This window comes from Oncorhynchus gorbuscha, linkage group LG05 (genome assembly GCF_021184085.1).
Source record: "Oncorhynchus gorbuscha isolate QuinsamMale2020 ecotype Even-year linkage group LG05, OgorEven_v1.0, whole genome shotgun sequence".
Lineage (NCBI taxonomy): Eukaryota > Metazoa > Chordata > Actinopteri > Salmoniformes > Salmonidae > Oncorhynchus > Oncorhynchus gorbuscha.
The window spans coordinates 28,359,712-28,377,165 of record NC_060177.1 but is presented as its reverse complement, the minus strand read 5'-3'; the positions used below and the strand labels follow the sequence as shown (position 1 = coordinate 28,377,165).

General features: G+C 40.5%; 2 protein-coding genes across 7 annotated transcripts in view; one reads left to right on the top strand and one right to left on the bottom strand.

Annotated features, from left to right (window-relative positions):
• LOC124035787 (CD276 antigen-like) overlaps positions 1-13,356 on the bottom strand; it is a 95,067-nt gene extending 81,711 nt beyond the window's left edge. For both annotated transcript variants that reach the window (XM_046349517.1, XM_046349516.1), the window contains exons 1-2: positions 13,102-13,356; positions 2,285-2,380 (exon numbers count right to left, since the gene is read on the bottom strand). In XM_046349517.1, the coding sequence (XP_046205473.1) occupies positions 2,285-2,330 (46 nt within the window). In that variant the 5' untranslated portion in view covers positions 2,331-2,380; positions 13,102-13,356. The remainder of the gene's footprint in view (positions 1-2,284; positions 2,381-13,101) is intronic.
• Positions 1-17,454, top strand: part of LOC124035786 (ubiquitin-like protein 7) — a 28,898-nt gene that overhangs the window by 9,261 nt on the left and 2,183 nt on the right. For 2 of the 5 annotated variants that reach the window (XM_046349511.1, XM_046349510.1), the window contains exons 2-6: positions 14,732-14,912; positions 14,998-15,117; positions 15,246-15,328; positions 17,180-17,264; positions 17,364-17,421. In XM_046349511.1, coding sequence (XP_046205467.1) covers positions 14,732-14,912; positions 14,998-15,117; positions 15,246-15,328; positions 17,180-17,264; positions 17,364-17,421 — 527 coding nt within the window. Of the gene's footprint in view, positions 1-14,143; positions 14,418-14,480; positions 14,499-14,731; positions 14,913-14,997; positions 15,118-15,245; positions 15,329-17,179; positions 17,265-17,363; positions 17,422-17,454 lie in introns of those variants that run through there. The other 3 variants (XM_046349513.1, XM_046349512.1, XM_046349515.1) reach the window with 3 other exon arrangements.

The window sequence follows — 17,454 nt, the reverse complement described above, 5'->3', positions numbered from 1 at the left end:
GCAGCAAAGCATCCCCACAACATGATGCTGCCACCCCCGTGCTTCACGGTTGGGATGGTGTTCTTCGGCTTGCAAGCCTCCCCTTTCTCCTCCAAATATAACGATGGTCACTATGGCCGAACAGTTCTATTATTGTTTCATCAGACCGGAGGACATTTCTACAAAAAGTATGATCTTAGTCCCCATGTACAGTTGCAAACCGTTGTCTGGCTTTTTTATGGGGGTTTTGGAGCAGTGGCTTCTTCCTTGCTGAGCGGCCATTCAGGTTATGTCGATATAGGACTTGTTTTGCTGTGGATATAGATATTTTTGTACCTGTTTCCTCCAGCATCTTCATAAGGTCCTTTGCTGTTGTTCTGGGATTGATTCCCACTTTTCGCACCAAAGTACGCTAGGAGATAGAACGCGTCTCCTTCCTGACCGGTATAACGGCTTCGTGGTCCCATGGTGTTTATACTTGTGTACTATTGTTTGTACAGATGAACGTGGTACCTTCAGGTGTTTGGAAGTTGCTCTCAAAGATGAACCAGACTTGTGGAGGTCTACAATTGTTTTTCTGAGTTGTTGGCTGATTTCTTTTGATTTTCCCAAGATGTCAAGCAGAGGCACTGGGTTTGAAGGTAGGCCTTTAAATCCATCCACAGATACACCTCCAATTGACTCAAATTATGTCAATTAGCCTATCAGAAGCTGCTGAAGCCATGACATCATTTTCTGGAATTTTCCAAGCTGTTTAAAGGCACAGCCAACTTCGTGTATGTAAACTTCTGACCAACTGGAATTGTGATACAGTGAATTATAAGTGAAATAATCTGTTGGAAAAATGACTTGTGTCATGCACAAAGTAGATGTCCTAACCAACTTGCCAAAACTATAGTTTGTTAACAAGAAATGTGTGAAGTGATTGAAAAACGAGTTTTAATGACTCTAACCTAAGTGTATGTAAACTTCCGACTTCAACTGTACCCTCAGTGTCTATGGATACTGAAACAAAGAAACGTGTCACCACCACAGAGTCTGCAGAAGACCTGACAACACCTGTGCTAAGCAACGTTTTCTTCTTTTACAATGTTACACACCAACAGTTTAGACGGGGACTCTACCTCTGTACTCTACTAGAGGTTGTCTTGGGAGAGTACAGTGGCAATGTGGCAGCCTCAGAGTGTAATCCTGTGTGGAGATAGGGGTATTTAATGGTGCAGCACAGGAGTGACACTGATACGGTTATTTAATGGCGGAGTAGAGGAGAGACACTGTAGAAGACAAGTGGGATTAGCAAGGGCCTATAATCCTAATCAGAGGCCTACTGGAGACAACAGGCCCAGAGGACCCCAGGTCTCACACACACACACACACACACACACACACATACAGACACACACACACACCAGCACATACACACGTGCACACCCACTCACTATTTCCACATGACAGTTTGTCTCTATCGACAGGCTTCAAAGCACATGATTTAGAGTATGAATTAAAACATTCTGTACAGTGTTACCTAATACTGTAAATCCTTAATTCAACAACAAACTCCACTAAGTAAATAAAGGATAATCATACATTGTGTGAGGTAAAAACATTATTAACTACAACTTAAAGAGCTACACAGAATCCGTCCGAGATGCCTCCCTCCCTCCGTCCCAGCAGCCGCCAAAGCCAGTAATTAGCAGACCAGAGACCCATGAAGGCTGGAACAGTACTAGGCCCTAATGAAGCCCTGCTCCTAGCTCTCTCCCTCTTAGAGTCTCTGTCTGACTGCTGACCTCAGCACACTGCCCTGAGCACTACAACAACTCTGCTGCCTAGTGCCCAGGCTACACCAACCACAACTCCCCCTTCTTACTGGAACATGAGAGGCTGACTCGCCCACCACACTCTCTGACTCACTGGAGAAAAACGACACTCTCTGCAAGTCTCTTGTCAGGCAGGACCTCACCCTACAAACTACCCCAGGGCCCCATTTTAGCTCTGGCTAGAGAAGGACAAACCCAACCAATTTTCCTGTCCAAATCTAACTTTCTCCTCAGTCATAACGTTCTAAATGTTCCCATTCTGTCAAGTTTTCATTGTCATTACTTTTTGCACTGTTAAGAATATTAGTTTGGAGAGTAAGCCTCATTTCAGCTGTTGTTTTGTCTTTCTTGTAATTTCTTTGAAGGGAATGACTAAAAACCCTGCTAAAGCATATGGTTTAGATGGCGATGGAATTACACTTGGTGGTAGCTTTGATCTCTGGGTAATGGCAGGCCGTGGAGGGGGATAGGTGGACACCACCCACCGAGAGCTTGCACAGCAAGCAGCATGGGCAGCAGGAGGGACAGCATGGTCTTCCTGGGGGTCTCGGTAGCGCGGGTCAGCCTCGTCAGACACAGCACTGTGGAAACAAACACAGAGACATGATCCGATTCGCTCTGGCCCAATTCATTTAAATACAACATTTCAGACAAGAAATCATCCAAAGAAAGACAGGGGAGTGAAAACAGCTACTGCTCATGTGAACTAAATCTAATGTCAACATTAAACCAGTGTGTTTGCTGTGGGAAAGAGAGAGAGAGAGAGAGAGAGAGAGAGAGAGAGAGAGAGAGAGAGAGAGGAGAGAGAGAGAGAGAGAGAGAGGGAGAGAGAGAGAGAGAGAGAGAGAGAGAGAGAGAGAGAGAGAGAGAGAGAGGAGAGAGAGAGAGAGAGAGAGAGAGAGAGAGAGAGAGAGAGAGAGAGAGAGAGAGAGTAATGTTTACTGTTAATTTGTGTTGTTTATTTCAGTTTTGTTTATTATCTACTTCGCTTGCTTTGGCAATGTTAACACGTTTCCCATGCCAAAAAATGCCCTTAAATTGAAATTGAATTGCTAGAGAAGGAGTGATAGGCAGAGAGATAGAGTGAGGGAAGAGAGTGAGAGAGTGAGGGAAGAGAGTGAGAGAGAGAGGTAGAGAGGGAGAGAGGAGGGGAAAGAGAGCTAGAGAGCTGAACACAGTACAAGGCATTTCTTTCAGGCCATTAGAGCTGAGTGAAAGGAACTTCCATTCTGACAGGAAACAGCCCAGTCATTTGCCTAGTAGCCTCAGGATGCCCACCCGTGGGAAAACATTAGATGTAGTGAACTCTTTTGACTCCTACCACACAAAACTGTCTCCTGTCTGCCACCACTCTCTCGGTGGGAGACTGCAGAGACGCTGTGTGTGTGTGTCAGGGTTTCCTTAGCCGGCTAATATCCGGCTTATTTTTTATTTTTTTATTGAAAGGGCCGAAAAATAAAATTGGCACCTGAAAACTCTCCCAGAGAAGACAAAAAATCAAATTGCGAGATAATGCTTTTTAGCCTATTCATTGATGTAAATACCAGTTGATGTAAATACATTTGACCGGTCATGCTTCTATGGGTTCATTTGCATACTTTTATGGAATTAAATCATTATGTATCTTATTTATCACAAGCATACATGTACAGAGCCTGTCAGACAGCGCTTTCATAAGCCCAATCATTGCGCAACAATTCTAAATGCAATCCTGTGTTAAAAAGTATATAATTGGCCACGATTAAAAAGAGATAGTATTTTTATTTCTCAACTGGTAACTGAAGCGCGCTTCCCAATCGCCATTCAAATGCATAGGCAACGGAAGGCAGGCTTCGTCCGCGCGTCACACACCACTTTTGAAAACGTATAGTTACTTAATTGTTTGAAACTTTAAAGTTTTACTACTTATTATGAGGCATGTTTTACCTTGCTTCAAAGTAGCCTAGGCAATTATTGTATAAAGACTTCCATTATGCCATTGAAAACAGTAGCCTATTTCTCTCATGTTCTATTGGTTATCAACTTTCTTTCATCGTCCGGTAGCCAAGAACACATTCGCGTGTAGACTACTGCCTTGTGCGTATTGCTGAGTTAATAATGCTAAGAAATAATAGTTTATCAACATTTTAATCTAAGCATTCTCATCTGCTGCATCAGATTCATTGCCTTTTAAAGTTGTATTATGTAGCCTAGGCATAGCCTATTGGTTGTATGAATTTTGGATCTATCGTTCCACAACTGTCCCAGAGTCTGTTTGGGCTATTTCTTTTTGGACAAACAGCTGACCAATAGAATAGGTCAACTTTTCTACTATGAGGATAGTAGGTTGACATATGCTCATAGGTAAACGCATCCATAAGGCTGGGGGAAGCTTTCCCTAAGTAAATTGAATTAAATTGTCAAAATTATATAGGCTAATTAGCCTACTCCTGTCTATACATAAATAAATAAAGTCATTCAAAATTGGTAACTAAAGCATGATTTCGCCACAGAAGATCATTAGCTTCCCCTAGCCGTAAATAAGTTGTAGATTACTTTTACATCGCATTGCCTACAGACAGAAGGAAAGGCAGCACAGTTTGGAATGCAAATGGCTATTGCTGTAAAGAGAACACAATGAAAATACTCTCATTTGTATTTTCATCATTTGTATTTTCACTACTTAATAAACTCTTAAGGATCGGACCATTTGTTTTAAAAATCACCTAAAGTGACACACCCAAATCGAACTGCCTGTAGCTCAGGACCTGAAGCAAAGATATGCATATTCTTGATACCATTTGAAAGGAAACACTTTGAAGTTTGTGGAAATGTAAAATGATTGTTGGAGAATATAACACATTAGATCTGGTAAAAGATAATACAAACACAAAAACATGTGGTGTCTTTTTTCATGTATCATCTTTGAAATGCAAGAGAAAGGCCTTCATACAATATTGCAGTTTAGGCGCAATTTACACTTTGGCCACTAGTTTGCAGCAGTGTGTGTGTGCAACGTTTCAGATTGATCCAGTGAAGCATTGCAATAGTCTGTCCAAATGTGCCGAATTGATACATTGTCAAGTACATAATTATAGAGAACATACAATATGGTAATACAAAATGTAAGTTTACACACTCCCAGGAATGTCATACATGATGGATCATTAGCTTATACACTAACTTTCACACATCTAGATGGCTGTTATTGTTTGCTGTTACTGTTACTGTTTGCAAAGAAAGAAGAAACATATCTGATATAGCCTATAGCCCACGCCTCTACCCTATACACGCTCAGCCATGATTGACTGGCCTTCTTTGCAAACAGTAATTGAGTAATATTATTAGCCTAAATTATGACTATCCAATCTACTCATCACATTTCGAACATAAGTTTGCATGGAATGAATGGAATGCGTTATTATAAAGGTGCATTTTTACGGTGAAAATTGGTTTTCCCAAACTTGAAACTCATGCGCCGTCTATGCATAGGCTTGTGATTTGGCGGTTCGTTACTCTTGTTGTTGGCTGAGAAAAAGTACACGTGGACAGTTATTCTAACATTTACATTTACATTTAAGTCATTTAGCAGACGCTCTTATCCAGAGCGCTTAACATCTTCAAAGTGTGCGGTAAGAAGGACACACGTCATTGCATCCTCGACTTGCATGTTCTGTTAAGATTAAATTCCGTAATCTAAATGTGATTTCTGTCATTCTGAGCACCGTGGGTGGACGCCCTAATCAGGTTACCCACCCAATGCATATGGGTCAGGTAAATGTCTCAAATGTCAGGTAAATTCAAATGCTGCTGGTCAAATGTCCAGCGCCACGTTTTCATAACGGAAACCCTGGATTGTGTGTGTGTGTAAACTACCCATGACCCACATAAAAATGGGTAAGGAAAATGAGAATAAACACTATAAAATGACAGCCGGGGTACAACAATCATGTGAATATAAACATTTTGGGGATACTGTATATAGAGGGGAGGTGTAGAGAGACTAGTCAAGGACCATATCACCTCCACCCTACCTGACACCCTAGACCCACTCCAATTTGCTTACCGGTGAAATAGGTCCACAGACGATGCAATCTCAACCACACTGCACACTGCCCTAACCCATCTGGATAAGAGGATTACCTATGTGAGAATGCTGTTCATCGACTACAGCTCGGCATTTAACACCATAGTGCCCTCCAAACTCGTCATCAAGCTCGAGACCATGGGTCTCGACCCCGCCCTGTGCAACTGGGTACTGGACTTCCTGACGGGCCGCCCCCAGGTGGTGAGGGTAGGCAACAACATCTCCACCCCGCTGATCCTCAACACTGGGGCCCCACAAGGGTGCGTTCTGAGCCCTCTCCTGTACTCCCTGTTCACCCACGACTGCATGGCCACGCAAGCCTCCAACTCAATCATGAAGTTTGCGGACGACACAACAGTGGTAGGCTTGATTACCAACAACGACGAGACGCCCTACAGGGAGGAGGTGAGGGCCCTCGGAGTGTGGTGTCAGGAAAATAACCTCACACTCAACGTCAACAAAACTAAGGAGATGATTGTGGACTTCAGGAAACAGCAGAGGGAACACCCCCCTATCCACATCGATGGAACAGTAGTGGAGAGGGTAGTAAGTTTTAAGTTCCTCGGCGTACACATCACAGACAAACTGATATGGTCCACCCACACAGACAGCATCGTGAAGAAGGCGCAGCAGCGCCTCTTCAACCTCAGGAGGCTGAAGAAATTCAGCTTGTCACCAAAAGCACTCACAAACTTCTACAGATGCACAATTGAGAGCATCCTGTCGGGCTGTATCACCGCCTGGTACGGCAACTGCTCCGCCCACAACCATAAGGCTCTCCAGAGGGTAGTGAGGTCTGCACAACACATCACCGGGGGCAAACTACCTGCCCTCCAGGACACCTACACCACCCGATGTCACAGGAAGGCCATAAAGATCATCAAGGACAACAACCACCCGAGCCACTGCCTGTTCACCTCGCTATCGTCCAGAAGGCGAGGTCAGTACAGGTGCATCAAAGCTGGGACCGAGAGACTGAAAAACAGCTTCTATCTCAAGGCCATCAGACTGTTAAACAGCCACCACTAACATTGAGTGGCTGCTGCCAACACACTGACTCAACTCCAGCCACTTTAATAATGGCAATTGATGGGAAATGATGTAAAATATATCACTAGCCACTTTGCTAAAATGCTACCTAATATAATGTAATGTAATATAATGTAATATAATGTTTACATACCCTACATTATTCATCTCATATGTATACGTATATACTGTACTCTATATCATCTACTGCATCCTTATGTACTACATGTATCACTAGCCACTTTAACTATGCCACTTTGTTTACAGACTCATCTCATATGTATATACTGCACTCAATACCATCTACTGTATCTTGCCTATGCCGCTCTGTACCATCACTCATTCATATATCTTTATGTACATATTCTTTATCCCCTTACACTTGTATCTATAAGGTAGTAGTTTTGGAATTGTTAGCAAGATTACTTGTTGGTTATTACTGCATTGTCGGAACTAGAAGCACAAGCATTTTGCTACACTCTCATTAACATCTGCTAACCATGTGTATGTGACAAATAGCATTTTATTTTATTTGATTTAGACACTGACCAACTAGTGAAATGTTCCTATATAACCCCTGAAAGTACATGCAATATTACAATAAAATACTAAAACTATCCAGTATACTATAATAGCACAGACCTCACAGACTGGATGATACTGATTATGATTAAAATAATACTGTCTACAAGAATACTGTCTACAATTGAATTATGTGTATAGTTATTCTATTGCATATAGGAAAACAGAGATCTTGTCACGGTTGTGTATAGATATGGACCAAGGCGCAAAGCACGTTGAGTTCTATATATTTATTATAAAGTGAAACTTACAAAAAACAAAAGGAAACCAATTACGAACCGTAACATAAGAGGTGTACAGACACTAACTCCAAACACGAAATTCAATATCCCACAAACACAAGTGGGAACAAACACTACTTAAATATGATCCCCAATTAGAGACAACAATTACCAGCTGCCTCTAAATGGGAATCATACAAATCACCAACATAGAAAATTAAACCTAGAACCCCACATAGAAATAATAAACTAGAACACCCCCCCAGTCACACCTTGACCTACTCCATCATAGAAAATAAAGGCTTTCTATGGTCAGGATGTAACAGATCTGTTTCCGCTCTATTACTGTACTCCTCATTTCCCTTTGGCATACAGTATATCCTGTACTGTATTCTCCCTCAACACTCATGTCCTCTCCTGTCCACTATTCTCTCTCCTTCCCTTCCTGAATCCTAACACAGCCAGCATACCCTGCTGACGACCCCCAGAGAGAGAGAGGCTGTGAGGGGAGGATAAGGACTGTAATGGGTAATGCCAACTGGGGTCAACATGACGGCATGGTATCAGGTGGCTTGTGGGTAGGCTAGGCAGGCTACAACATAAGCAGATAGCACAAAAGGGAGTGGTACACTAAGAGGTATGGTTAACGCAGTCTTCAGCTATGGTGACCAGATTGGTCTGTTCACAGAAATGAAAAGTAGAAGCCTGTGACGCTCACTTCGGTTTGTATTGCTATTAACAACATTACTGAGATAGAACAAAACAAATCCCCACCAAATACTCAATCATAACCAACGTAAACATAGCCTACTTCTTACAGTTAGAGAGCTAAATGTGTTTGTAATAAATGAATTACAAAGTTTCCAACTATCCAGGTTTGTACATTGCCAAATGTTCTGAGTCACATCAACACGGCTATCTATGGTCATCAGCTTCCTTCCTTGGCTTAGATGAAAACCTACGATGAAAGACTTTCCATGAAGTCTCCAGATGAGCTCAGCAAAAAGAAAGGGTGTGGGAAGAAAGGTAACTTCCACACAAAGCTACTTCCATAATAGGACTGTTCCCTGGACCCTGGCTGTCTTTCAGTCTATCTGTCTGTCTCTCTCTGGTCTGGACAGCTGTCCAGCAGGCAGCAGCAGCCAGCCTGCCCATAATTAATTTAGCATGCCAGGACTAGGGACTAGGGAACTTGCGATCTAGAAATATCTGTCCTGCTCACTGGCTTCAAGGTATTCATGGCAAGGCTGATGCATTGTTTGTGTCATAACATACCCACATGGCATGCATAGAAAACATTACAACATAGACAGATGACATACCTAAGAGTTCTTCATAATCACAAGTCAGATTTCCTGACACATTGTTCAGTTCCTGTTTAAGTCAGTTTCACATAGCTCAGCCAATTTGAACTCAGATATTATTGAGTATGACTGGTACGCAGTGTGAAAGCCACTGTCTGTCGAGGCTGTCTGTGTCCCTTGTGGACAGACAGGACAGCAGGAAGCATTCCCATGTTTTTGTATTGAATTACTCAACGTTATTTCCCTTCCCCCTGTCTACTGGTAAATCCCCTTTTTCCTCTCTCCCTGCACTACCCAGATTCTTTTGGTCAGCTTAATGTCAGAGGTCAGATCAAACTCATTTGACCACACCTGCAGCCTTAGACAGGCATAAGGCAGGAATTTATTTCAGCACACTAACGAGTACAAAAAAGCAGATCCATTTACATTTGTTGTGGATATATAGGTTGTGGTATCACATACACAAATGGTATTACCTAAACATAAGGTGTTTGCTGCAAAAGTCTGATATTGCTAATGCTTTTCCCTCCATTTTAAGTATGAAGTATTTCTCTTGTCTTTCCCCAACGTTGGTTATAATTTCCTCTCTAGCCAGTTTAGTATCAAAGACCATTGTATCCCTCCAGGATGTTCATTTACATTTGTTGTGGATATATAGGTTGTGGTATCACATACACAAATGGTATTACCTAAACGTAAGGTGTTTGCTGCAAAAGTCTGATATTGCTAATGCTTTTCCCTCCATTTTAAGTATGAAGTATTTCTCTTGTCTTTCCCCAACGTTGGTTATAATTTCCTCTCTAGCCAGTTTAGTATCAAAGACCATTGTATCCCTCCAGGATGTTCATTTACATTTGTTGTGGATATATAGGTTGTGGTATCACATACACAAATGGTATTACCTAAACGTAAGGTGTTTGCTGCAAAAGTCTGATATTGCTAATGCTTTTCCCTCCATTTTAAGTATGAAGTATTTCTCTTGTCTTTCCACAACGTTGGTTATAATTTCCTCTCTAGCCAGTTTAGTATCAAAGACTATTGTATCCCTCCAGGATGTTGTACCTGCCAAGAAAGCCCAGCTGCTCTGCTCTGACAATCATATGAAAGTCATCATCAGTCCAGTAGTTCTGAACCCCAGTCCTCCAATGCAGTATGGAGCTCAGAATAATAACATAACATAAACAGCAGCTGACACCATGAAACTAACTCTACCCTCAAGGAGAAATAAAAAGCAATGCCTTCTATAGGAGTTGAGACATTGAGATATGGGTAAAGATATTATAATTGCATTGTAAACCCTCTGTAAAACAACAATGACATTACAACGGCTTGTTGAATTCACTTTTATTTGATAAAACCGAGTCTAAAGTTATAAATAGCTCTCTAAGGTCTGCAATGACTGACATGATAAGAGGAAAACTGCTGACTGAGGAGTAAGTTGAAAGCCGGACTAAGTTTGTTAAAAAGGCGCGCCCCACAGTTTAAGAAACTCTGTTCTAGAAGACCGTATCATATTTTATAATCACCCAGGTTGTTTTCCCTATGTTGCCCTGGGCCTGAACATTTTCCCCTCCCATCTCTGTGATGGGTTAATACTCCTGTGTGTTCCAAGTTCCAATCACAGCGGTCCCAACAAATAGGAGACCACCCACTGTGCACAGATGTCAATTCAATGTCTATTCCACATTGGTTCAACACAATTTCATTGAAATGACGTGGAAACAAAGTTGATTCAACCTGTGTCTGCCCAGTTTCCAGTCTTTTGTCTAAAAACAAGACAATCATGTTATTATCAAGCTTTACAGACTATAATTAAGATTTGAGCAGTGGATGCTCCTCAGAGGTGGAGGGGTGGTCCATCCTATTCAGTGAATGTCAGATAAATAAAAATAGTGAGACATTTAAAAAATATATATGTTTTAGATAAAACTATACTAAATATATTCAAGTTACCAAATAACTGATTAGAACACACTGATTTGCAATGGAGGTCTACAATAGCCTCAACAGCAGCACTCTCAGGGGTAGCGCCATGGTGTAGCAGAAGGACAGCTATTTTCTTCCTACTCTAGGTACATTGACTTCATTACAAAACCTAGGAGGCTTAAGGTTCTCAACACCTTCCATAGATTTACACAGTAATTATGGCAACTTGTGGAGGATGTCCTACAACCTATCAGAGCTCTTGCAGCATAAACTGACATGTTGTCTACTCAATCAAAGGATCAGAGAATAAATCTATTACTGAAGGCATAAGCTACCGCTAGCTAGCACTGCAGTGCAAAAAAATGTGGTGAGTAGTTGACTCAAAGAGAGCGATAAAGACAATAGTGGAACAGTTTTGAACAAATACATTTCTTCAAAAATTAAGGAGACGCACCAGAGAGAAAGTGAGAGACGGAAGCAAACAGAACGAAATGGGGATAAACCTACCTGAATTTGTCTAATAAAAACTGTTGTTTGCAACTGTTTGGACTAATAGTTACACCCTAGATCAGCTAGATGCAGGCAAGAGTGTGGAAGGCGGTATTGAATGTGTCACTGGCACCTTGATTACTCTAATTTGTCTCTCGACCTGTGCACCTACGTTATAAACTTTCATTCATAGGCTAGGTTGTAGCAACCTCACAATGGGTATAGGGAAAATTTGAGTATGGCCTCTCTTTGGTAGGGGGCAGTATTTTGACAACCGGATGAAAAGCGTGCCCAAAGTAAACTGCCTGTTACTCAGGGCCAGAAGCTAGCATATGCATATAGATTTAGATAGAAAACAGTCTAAAGTTTCTAAAACTGCTGAAATAATGTCTATGAGTATAACAGAACTGATTTGGCAGGCGAATCAATGAGGACAAACCATCCAGGGGAAAAAATTGAGGTCATAGGATTTTCCAATTGTTTTCTATGGGATACCCTTATTAATAGGAACCTGGTTGCAGTTCCTATGGCTTCCACTAGATGTCAACAGTCTTTAGAAATTGGTTGATGTTTTTCTTTTGAGAAATGAAGAAGTAGTCCTATTCATTGTAAGTGTCACTCCAGGTAGACTCTACTGTTTTGGTGCGTGTGAACAGCAGCGTTCTCCACATTGTTTTTATCCGGTATTAGAAACAGTTTATTCCATCTTAAATTTTATCGATTATTTTAGGGTACCTGAGGTTTTAGGGTACCTGAGGTTGGATTAGGAACGTTGTTTGAAATGTTTGGACCAAGTTTACAGGTAAGATACTTTTAGATACTTTGTAGGCATTTTGGGTGAGTTGAAACCGGTGTATTTCTGAATCAAACGCGCCAAATAAATTGACATTTTTGGGGGGACATAAAGAAGAACATTATCGAACAACAGGCCCATTTGTGATGTTTCTGGGACATCTAGGAGTGCCAACAGAAAATCTTCAAAGGTAAGGCATTAATTATATCAATATTTCCGACTTTTGTGTCGCACCTGCCTGGTTGAAAATGTATTTTCATGTGTTTGTATGTGGGACGCTATCCTCAGATAATCGCATGGTGTGCTTTCGCCGTAAAGCCTTTTTGAAATCTGACACAGCGGCTGGATTAACAAGAAGTTAAGCTTTATTTTGATGTATAACACATATATTTTCAAGAATGTTAAATATTTGAATGGAGTATTGTTGAATTTCGCGCTCTGCAATTTCACCGGATGTTGGCCAGGTAGGAAGCTAACATCCTATAACTAAACTATAAATGGACTGAATGGTTGTTCCAATTTATTGTCTGGTGGGGCAGGGGGGGGGGGTGTTTTGGTAAAATGTGATAAACAAAAACCGCCATTGGGACATTAACTTATTGAGACTTACATCGAAGTTACTTAACAGTGTATGTATTGTTAATGAGTTTCTTAAACGAGTCTATTGTCTTTTGTTCGAATAAGATGCAGTAGTAGCCGTATATCCAATCATGCGGCGTTTCTGCTTCATTTACTCCAGCTGTTGCTTACATCTGCAAGCACAACGAAATGTTCGTGGCTCATTCTCAAAATTCTCAGAAAATCAAAACGACGCGTTATTACATGGTTACTACACCACGTTTCATATAATTTTCTTTGACGAATGTAAATCAAAAAATATGTGAAAACTTACCATGTTTGGGGAACGCAACTTATGAATCACCAACCATCCAGCGTCAGTTATTTGTTACACAAAATCGCATATGATGTTATTCGGTTGAGTTTTGTATACCCTCTTTGGGATTTTCTGACAAAATAAGCGCTAATAATGTTCCCTTGAACCCTTTTGACTTGACAAAGTAATAGTTCGGCTACAGGAATTGAAAAACCTTACATTCAGCAGGATTCATTTGATTCTAAGAAACCACTCCCATACGGTGCTTTGTCCAGTATGATGTCACGGGTACGTGAAAAGTGTTTGCCCCCCGACCCCCACCGCTGGGTAATGTTAACCCTTTATTTTGTGATTTAATCTTTATTTAAAGGCATACAGTATATTAAGAAGGCAAGCATACAGTATATTAAACACATGTGGTGCTTATCAATTTACTTATTCTATCATGTTTTGTACATCTCAAATTCGTCATACACAACTTTATAATTTGGAATATACTAAGGCTAATAATAATACGTGTAATACCTTGATTACACATTTCTGTCTGATGAAGGGTCATATGCTTTGATGAAAATAACAATCTGGATAGGCAATGGTGTTGTATGAACTAGATGCCATTGTTGAACTGGACGTTTGCAATAAATGTCATTAAAACAAAGAGAGTTGGTTTTCACTTACACTGCTATGTGACCAATGCAATTTGATATGATTTTGATTTGATGGGCTCTGCTGAACTCAGCTGTGTGATAAATAATCCTATATCCAAATAATGAACCCTTCTGCACTTAAATCCTGTCTGACTCCTGATGCTTCATACCCCCCTGACAAGACATTGGAGTCCAATACCTTACAAATGGTTATTTTCGTTTTCAATATCACATGTAATTGTTAGTTCCTAACAACAACAAGGAACATTTTTATTTCAAATTATGTTTTGATAAAAGTCGTTCAGTTTTTTATACGTTCAGTTTCTTTTTTTCATCTTGGGGAAAAAATGACTCCAGCTGGTAATAATAATGTAAAATATGTTGGTAGTTTGAGGGTTAAAATAATTTGATGATGACACAGAAAAGTTGGAAAGTAGTCTCTGCGGCCCAATAACTGACCAAATATGCAACAAGGGGTGACAAGTATCTTGAAATTGCTGTAGAAAATGTAATTTGGTTAGAATTGCTACATCTACGTTGCAGTTGTTACATTTTGCTTCAGGAAGGACCGTGATAGCAAATAAATTATACATTATTACCATAATGTATATTCCATTACTTCCGCCTTGGTCAGCGTGATTGTAGACCACGTGACTAAACAAGGACTAAACATCGTTTCAACAAAACGTGAGTCTGCAGTACAATTTTTCATTTAGTTTCATGTGTCATTGGTGGATTTAATGCGTTTTAGTTGCTGCCATACAAACGGTATTTTTGAAAACGTCATCTTAACGGTCTTTACTTGCTAAAAATGTTAATGCCTAATGTTAGTGGCATTATAGCTAGCCTGCTAGCTTAGTGGCTAATAGCTAACGGTAACGTTAGCTGTGCATATCAGAAGATTAAACATCTAACGTTACTTTTCCAAAATTTAGCTAGTTTTAGATTCGTGAATGTGGTGCTGTTGCCAATGTAGATTTTCGTAACTTGTTCCTGTCTAGCAACAGCTTATGATGTCGGGGTGGCACCTGTCATTGAAGCTGGTGGATCAGCCCAAATCCACCTTCCACTTCCCTGAGACTATGCCTGGAGACGTGTCTCCCGGCGGGTACCGAGTCTCTACTCTGAAACAACTCGTTTCGGCACAGCTCCCGGATTCCCTACCGGACCCCGAACTCATAGGTTTGCATTACATAAGTGAACAACTCCCATGTTAGCTAACTTATTTAAGATTTGTGTCTGATTTTTTATTGATGTAATATGTCAGAGCTGGTACACTGTGGTCGCAAGTTGAAGGATGACCTGACTTTAGACTCCTGTGGGATCCAGCCTGGATCCACCCTGCACATCCTCAAAAGGACCTGGCCCGAACCGGACATCAATCCAGGTGGGTTTTGACAGACCAACTCTAACCCTCTTAGAAGCGCAATGTCACTAGACATTCCCATTTATAAGGTTACTTCGACAAAGAACCATAGTAATTTATCTCTCCTGTCTTTCTCCCTTTGTCTGTAGAGCCAGTGAACAGGACGACTGCAGCCAGGGAGTTCCGTGTGCTGCAGGCAGCCCTCCACTCCAACTCCACCTACAGAGACTCGGTAATAACATTGTTATGGTGTTGAGAATGAACATGTAGAAGGATGTCTTTATCAGAAATCCTATTAAATCAGTTACAGTGGGGTCCAAAATCATTGACAACCTTGATAAAGATTAGCAATAAGGAATGTATAAAATACACAGAACAAAAATATGAACACAACATGTAAAGTGTTGGTCCCGTGTTTCATGAGCTGAAAAAAAGAGCCCAGAAAGGTTCCATGAGCACAAAAAGCTTATTCCTCTCAATGTTGTGCACACATTTGTTTACATCCCTGTTAGTGAGCATTTCTCCTTTGCCAAGATAATCTGTCCTCCTGACAGGTGTGGTATATTAAGAAGCTGATTAAACAGCATCAAATCAAATTTTTATGTATATAGCCCTTCGTACATCAGCTGATATCTCAAAGTGCTGTACAGAAATGATCATAACACAGGTGCACCTTCTGGACAATAAAAGCCCACTCTAAAATGTGCAGTTTTGTCACACAACACAATCCCACAGATGTCTCAAGTTTTGAGGGAGCATGCAATTGGCATACTGACTGCAGGTATGTCCACCAGAACTGTTGCTATAGAATCTAATGTTGATTTCTCTACCATCAACCTCCTCAATGTCTTTTTAGAGAATTTGGCAGTATGTCCAACTGGCCTCACAACCGCAGACCATGTGTATGGCGTAGTGTGGGCAGGCAGTTTGTCAACATTGTGAACAGAGGGCCCCATGGTGGCGTTGGGTTATGCTATGGGCAGGCATTCGCTACGGACAACAAACACAATTGCATTTTATCGATGGCAATTTGAATGCACAGAGATACCGTGATGAGATGAGGCCCATTGTCGTGCCAATTATGATGGTCACGCCAGATACTGACTGGTTTTCTGAGCCAAGCCCCAACCTTTTTTTAAGGTATCTGAGTCCGACATAAACATATCTGTATTCCCAGTCTTTTGAAATCCATAGATTAGAGCCCAATGAGTTTATTTCAATTGACTGATTTCCTTATGTGAACTGTAACTCAGTAAAATCTTTGAAATTGTTGCGTGTTGGGTTTATATTTTTGTTCAGTAGAAATAATTCAAATACTGAGCTATATTTTATGCTCAAAAGAATAGGAAAGTTATATTATTTTATACTAATACAATTGGTCAAAGAAAGATACTTTGTTTAATTAGTAGTACTACTCAAAAAGGTAGTGGTGAAAAATTGACACCCCTAAAAATGATTATAAATGAAGTAGTCAAAGTGTAGTAGTGTAGTATTTGGTTCCATATTCCTAGCTCACAATGACTACATCAAGCTTGTAACTATACAAATGTGTTGGATGCATTTGCAGTTTGTTCTGGTTGTGTTTCAGATTATTTTGTGCCCAATTGAAATGAATGGTAAATAATGTATTGTCATTGTGGAGTCACTTTTTAGTTGTACATATGAATAGAATATGTTTCTAAACACTTGTACATTAATGTGAATTATACCAGGATTACGGATAATCCTGAATGAATGGTGAATAATTATGAGTGACAAAGTTACATAGTGTCAAAGATCCTACCTCCAAAACATGCTAACCTCTCACTATTACCAATAACAGGGGAGGTTAGCATGTCTTGGGGGTAAGATCTTTGACTCTGTAAATCTGTCATAATTATTCATGACTGTTACTTGTTAAATAAAAATATATTTATCTGGGCAATTGTTTTAGTATAAAACAATTATAATTTCCCAATTTTTATTTAGCATACACTAGCTCAGTATTTTAATGATTTATCTTATATAGTCATTATTGCTCTTCTTTATCAAGGGTGTCAATAATTTAGAACCCCACTGTATATAACTTAATTTGCTTCCCCAGGTGTTTAAGATGCTGACTAATAAGGAGTCTCTAGATCAGATCATTGTGGCCACGCCAGGGCTGAGATCTGACCCGGTAGCGCTAGGCAAGTACTGATTAGCCCTGCCCGTTATGACATAACATCACCCTAACCATGTCACCAAGGAGGTTATCCCTTACAATGCTATTCTTCTGAATCTTGCAGGAGTGCTCCAAGACAAAGATCTATTTGTGCAATTCACAGACCCGAACATGCTGGATGTGTAAGTGTTTTTGTTCCATATACTGTAGAATGA